At 34.9% G+C, this 5,842-nt stretch overlaps 1 protein-coding gene across 1 annotated transcript; it reads right to left on the reverse strand.

Annotated features, from left to right (window-relative positions):
- Positions 1-1,462: 1,462 nt before the first annotated feature.
- On the reverse strand, positions 1,463-5,588 carry LOC137985285 (melanocortin receptor 5-like). The gene is made up of 2 exons (XM_068832856.1): positions 5,494-5,588; positions 1,463-2,465 (listed from the first exon to the last, which is right to left on the reverse strand). Exon 2 carries the CDS (start codon positions 2,463-2,465, stop codon positions 1,530-1,532), a length of 936 nt encoding a protein of 311 aa, XP_068688957.1. The 5' UTR covers positions 5,494-5,588; the 3' UTR covers positions 1,463-1,529.
- Positions 5,589-5,842: the final 254 nt, after the last annotated feature.

Genomic DNA, 5,842 nt, shown 5'->3' on the forward strand with positions numbered 1-5,842 from the left:
ATGCACATAATTTGCCTTATAATTGTGCTTGTCGCTTCTTATGTCGTCAGTAACATAATAATAATAATAATAATAATAATAATAATAATAATAATAATAATAATAATAATAATAATAATAATAATGTTTCGGTTTCCTCATCAGGTGCTTGATCGAGCAAAGGTTTTATTCTGACTACAATACAACGATTCTAGTGAAAGTTTATTTAGCATGTGTCAGTCAGCCGTACAAATGCAAGACAGTCCTTCTACAAATACAAGACTATCCTACTCATAAATGCAAGACAATCCTACTACAAATGCAAAACAACCCTACTATACTACTAAAGTTAAATATAATGTCATAGAAGTTGTGCTACGCTAGATACGAAAAACCACTAACAAACACCCTTTAGACTTGGCCAAAAAACATGTGGAAATGTAGCTCCCGTCTAATGCAGCAGCACATCATAAAAAAGTAAATAGACAGGGAGGCTGAATGACCTAGAATGTCCTAAGTCTCCTGCCAAAACTGTTAAATACCCTTAACTAGTCCCGTGACACCCCGCGAGCGTCAGAATATAAATTTCTGAATAATTCATTCAGTCATTCAATCGTCAGAAATTACATTTCCTAAATTTATCCAAGATGACTTCGAGCCAAAAGAAGGCGGTTGTTTCGATAAAAGAACTGAATTTAGATACAAAATAACAAAGAGTATATTTTTAGATATTTGGAATACTGCCTGAGAGGCTGGAAGTTTTACCATTTTTCTTTTATTTTTCAGTTGGACAAATTTGCGTTTAATTCTTGGAAAGAGTTTAATTACAGTACGACGCGCCTTACCGCGGCCACCTAACAATGCTTTTTTTTTACAAATTGTCCACCAATCAAGATGTATGAATTTGATTGACAGTCACACCTCTTTGCAAAGTTCGTGCACTTGTAAGTTGAACACCGTTGCGTGGCTTATTGAGTTGACGTTTTAACACGTAATTGTCAAATGTGAAGGTTTGTTGGGTGGTAACGGTTGGCGCGTTGCACTGTAAATTCGTCTCAAATTCCAGTTTTTTGGCTACGAGTTTCCTCAAATTAGCAAACGTTTAAGTTCACTGTATGATGAAGTACTAGGCCTAATATTTATATTTTTCCTACTTTTTATTAGACGGTCGAACAACACGACAATTGCCACAACTCCGAAATACAAGATCGTTCCACGAACTTTATCAAGAACAGCCCCTGGTGCAGACAACGGCCCACATGCACATACATACATATATACATCAACTTTATTTATCTCGAAATTCAGTGTAGGAAAAGTTAAGTGTTTTATCGCAGACGTGACTATCGAACCAAATGACATCAGAGCAAACAATTCCTTACAAGCTTTAATATATTTGAATGGAACAATCTTAGCATGCATGCATTTCCACAGATATTCCTTTACACTAACTTGAATAAAGTGTTTGCAATTAAAAAAAAAAAGAGAAAGAGAAGTCGGACAAAAATTTAAAACCCTCAGTTTTAAAATGCTTGGTAAACACATATTCATCAGTTACCTGAGCGAAATCTAACAACTTTCATGTCATTAAGAGGAAAAACACGAACTGACTCCGAGCGAGATCTACAACGAATTAATGAAAACAGAGCTCTTTTGAACTGTGGCATTTTAAATGCATATAACAATGGATTTATGAGAGAGTTTGCGTAAAATAAGCAATATAGAGAATACGTTAAATGGAACCTTGTTTGATGAGAAATGCCGGTTTCTAACCATTCGCCTGAAGAAAGGTAAAAACAAATAGAGAGAATTCCACGGGGCAGCAGTAGTATTGCCGATACAATTGTTACAATGAACAGTGTCTTGGTCAGTTTTCTTTCTCTATTGATGGCACATTGTTGTTGAGGATGAGTTCCACAGTAAAGTTTAATAACGATGGACGAGTAAGAAAGAGGGATAATTAAAAAATAACCAATTAGGGACAAGGCTTCGGCGAATTTCAGGTGATAGAAAAAATTGATGACTGTATTCAGCGCAGTTGTAAACCAAACACCCGTAACAGCTGCTCCAAACGTCCTTTTTTTGATGAGACGATGCTTGAATGGACGAAAAGTTGCGTGCATCCGCTCCAACGAAATAGCAACAAGGCTTGTTACAGAGGCTGATGCAAAGAAGTACGCCAAACGTGAAAAATCTTTTGAGATCTCAATTCTCCAAAAGGAACAATCGTTACCCAATACCAAAAGCTCAACGATCAAGCTGAATGGAACAAACATGTCTGCAACCGCCAGGCTGATCACCAGGTACATGCTACCCTTGCGAAGGCTTCGCTCTTTTAGGAAAATAATGATTGCAAGGGCATTCATGGTCACGATAGAAACAGCTTCGATGTTAAGTACTGTCAGCCAGGCAATGCACTCGGATGAAGAAATGGGCACGAAATTTGGAGTCATTGTTCTGTTTTGGTGATGAGAATCATTGGCCATCTACATGAAGAAAGAAAACAACGATTAGAACATTAGGATAGTTTGTGATTGGCTAAGAGAAATGCAGTTTTTAGGTAACAAAATACAAAAGAGACGAAAGAGGTAATTCAGTCAAAAAAAAGGTAACAATCCAAGCATTCTACTTGGCCAATGATCACAGATAGCCAATCAGATGTCAGTCCTCTGTTCAATTATCATCAGTTTTCTTTTTATTTTCTCCTTGTTTTTTGTCAATAAGTAGCCAGAACGTTTTTTTTTTTCGGACAATTTGAAAAAGTAAACACTGGTAAACTGAAGACCTCTGAGCTCTTGCATTTTAGTTGGTTTTTAAAAAAACTCACAAGCTTTTTTTGTCCCAAATTGCACGAAAACATCGAGATTATTCGTATACACACAATCTTCCTTTGCACTTGGTATTAGTAACATTCCGCGAAAAAATGTATTTCATTATGATCGATTGATAAAGAAGCTGAAAATGAGGTAACGCAGAGAGAACTAATAAAAGCGGCCTCTAAGTGGCGCATTGACAACGACGCTTGGACGCTTATCTTTGAGAAGACAATGATGGGGAAACAGCTTCAGTTTCAACAGTTTCAACACTATGCACACATTTCTGGGTTGTTTTACCGAGTTTGTCTGCTAAATGTCTTTTAAAAGCACACACAAAATCATTGACTTTTGTTTACGTTCTTTCTTAAAGGTTCCTTATTATCTACCCAAAATGCTTCGATGCTGTTATACGTCCCTTTTACTGAGAGATCGAAAATAATTTATACCACACGTTTGTCAAAGAGCCGAAATCGAAATTTTTTCGACTATATATGCATAGGTTTCGAAACTTGGCTCTGTTCTATAAACGATATTTGCCAATAATTTGATACATATAGAGTACATTCTTTGTTAGTCGAGTCCTTTAACTGTTCAAGTCCAAGTTCAAGATCATAAAATCCCGCCTATATGTTGCCGGTAAACTCCGTTTTTCGGTTGAATCCGTTTTAAGCTAGTTTAAATCGGTGATCCTTATTTTACCTAGGGTGAATACGCACTCAGATGATTACAGAAACTTTTTTGGAGTCTAAACTAAGCCTAGGAAAAAAATAGGGCCAGGCTAGAGTTAGTTTTGGTGTTTATACATAGATATACAAAAGTAGTTTTTAAAATACAACCACACTTTTGAGTTAACACGTTTCAAACATCATCTTCAGCCATAGCGAGTGTAACATCAAAATTATATATATATATATATATATATATATATATATATGAATTATCAATGATTCTCTGTAGAAAGCAGAGTCCCTCAATCAATTCAAACGACTGATTGAAGAGGTTATCTAAGCCATTATTCTAAACACGGCATTCATGGAAAGCAGCTTATATAGTATGATATTGAGTAAGATAGTTAATGTAGTTTACATAGTTTTATCTATAAATTTTTAATTGTACATATTTTTTTTATATTGCTGATGAATTGCACCGTGGTTAAATAAAGATTAAATAAATAAATAACACTCTATTCGAGATCAATTGCCGCTCAAATCTAAGAAAAACCGGAAACCAAATAGGAGAAATTGAAAAACCCAAAAAGCACATCGGATAACAAAACCGAAAAACCGCTCTTATTTTTTACGAAAACCGAAAACCAGATGCTAAAAAACGAAAAACCCGCAAACCGCCATGAACACCAAAACCGAAAAACCGAAGTCTATTCGCACAAAAACCGAAAAACAGATCTAAAAAATAGCCAAAACCACAAAACCAAAAATCCCAATGTCCCCCTCTTCTTTCAAACAATACTCGAAAGTATAGTCATGCAAAGCGCTCGTCAGATAGAAGTTCTCTCTGACAAGCGCTTAGGCGCGAAACTCAGAGTAACAGAGAATCGATGTGTCCTCTTTAATCTTTCAATTTATGTATACATATATATATATATAAGGTGTGAAACTCGATTTTCGTAAAACAGTGCTCAATACATAGTAGTAGAGCGAAATATATACGGAAGAAAAAAACACATAAACTACAAGTTCATCTACAGTTGTAGTTTATGTGTTTTTTTCTTCCGTATATATATATATGAATTATCAATGATTCTCTGTAGATTAAATGTTCGTTACAAGTAGGTAAAATTCAAACTATTCAATAATATTATATAAAACACAACTGACATGACGGTAAAAGTTTAAAAGTGTAATATTTAACTAACATGATCGACTTGTTTGTTGAGTTTGGGTTTCAACCACCCAATATGGAAGCTCTCCTTGATTTTGAGTTGATAGAAAGCAGTAGCATTATCAATAATTTTGAAGCAAGAAACACCACAATTATCCTGGAAATTTTTAGAAAAACTAAGATGCTTGAAAATATGAGAATTTTTATCCCGGATAAGGTGCTCATTTACGCGCGTGTGGAAATGGCTGTTGGTTACGCCAACGTAGCGAGCACCACAGCCCGCACAATTAAATTTGTATACAACACATGATTTGAGAGAATCCGGAATGAAATCCTTTGGACTAAAAATGTGGTACAGTTTGAATGGAGAGAAAATTACTCTTTTAAACTTTTACCTTTATGTCAGTTGTGTTATCTATAATATTGTTGGTTAGTTTGAATTTTATCTACTTGTAACGAACATTAAATCTACAAAGAATCATTGTATTGATAGTTATTTAAGCAATAGACCACAAGTTTCTATGGTTTATAGCCATGATAAACCACTTGGGATGTTGAAAGAACACGAGGCTTTAGAATACAACAATAAAGCGCAAATTAAGGTACGAAAAGCGAACGAGAAATTTTAACATTTCTTAAGTTTGAAATTTGAAATGATAATAAAAAATGCCTTAGGGTAAGAAAATAAAGAGGAGAAAAGCGAAGGAGATGATAACGATTGGGGAAACTATACAAACTGTTACATCTTTGCACGAATAGTCATCCTGTTTTTTCTTAGTCTTATTGTCCTTTCAAGTTAGTTTGAATTTTATTTACCGTTTGTACAAAAACAAGAAGGTAAATGAAGTAATGTACTAACCGTTTCTTGCAGTTTTTAACAAAAACCAGCCAATATGGCAACAGGAAACCGGTTGCTGCAAAAACGTAATTTCAATTGGAGAAAAGACTTTTAAAGCAGGACAAATAAGGTACAATGCTTTTAAAACGCTAGATTACACGCCTCTTTCAATTTTCGTTATGGGCAATTTGTCAATACCTTGCTTGCCAACTTGTAAAACCAAGACTTAACATTAAATCAATTTTACGATGCGTAGGCTAACAAACGACTGAATGAGTCTGGAGTTAATTATCAACGCCCAAAGGCAGCCGAGAGCTTATATTATTATACCTAATAAGAGCTCTATCATCAGCAAATTAACTGTACAACA

Source organism: Montipora foliosa, chromosome 14, assembly GCF_036669935.1.
Source record: "Montipora foliosa isolate CH-2021 chromosome 14, ASM3666993v2, whole genome shotgun sequence".
In the NCBI taxonomy this organism is placed as follows: Eukaryota; Metazoa; Cnidaria; class Anthozoa; order Scleractinia; family Acroporidae; genus Montipora; species Montipora foliosa.

What these genes read in the sequence shown, in the direction of transcription:
- LOC137985285 (XM_068832856.1), bottom strand. Translation starts at nt 2,465, where the DNA reads ATGGCCAATGATTCTCATCACCAAAACAGAACAATGACTCCAAATTTC.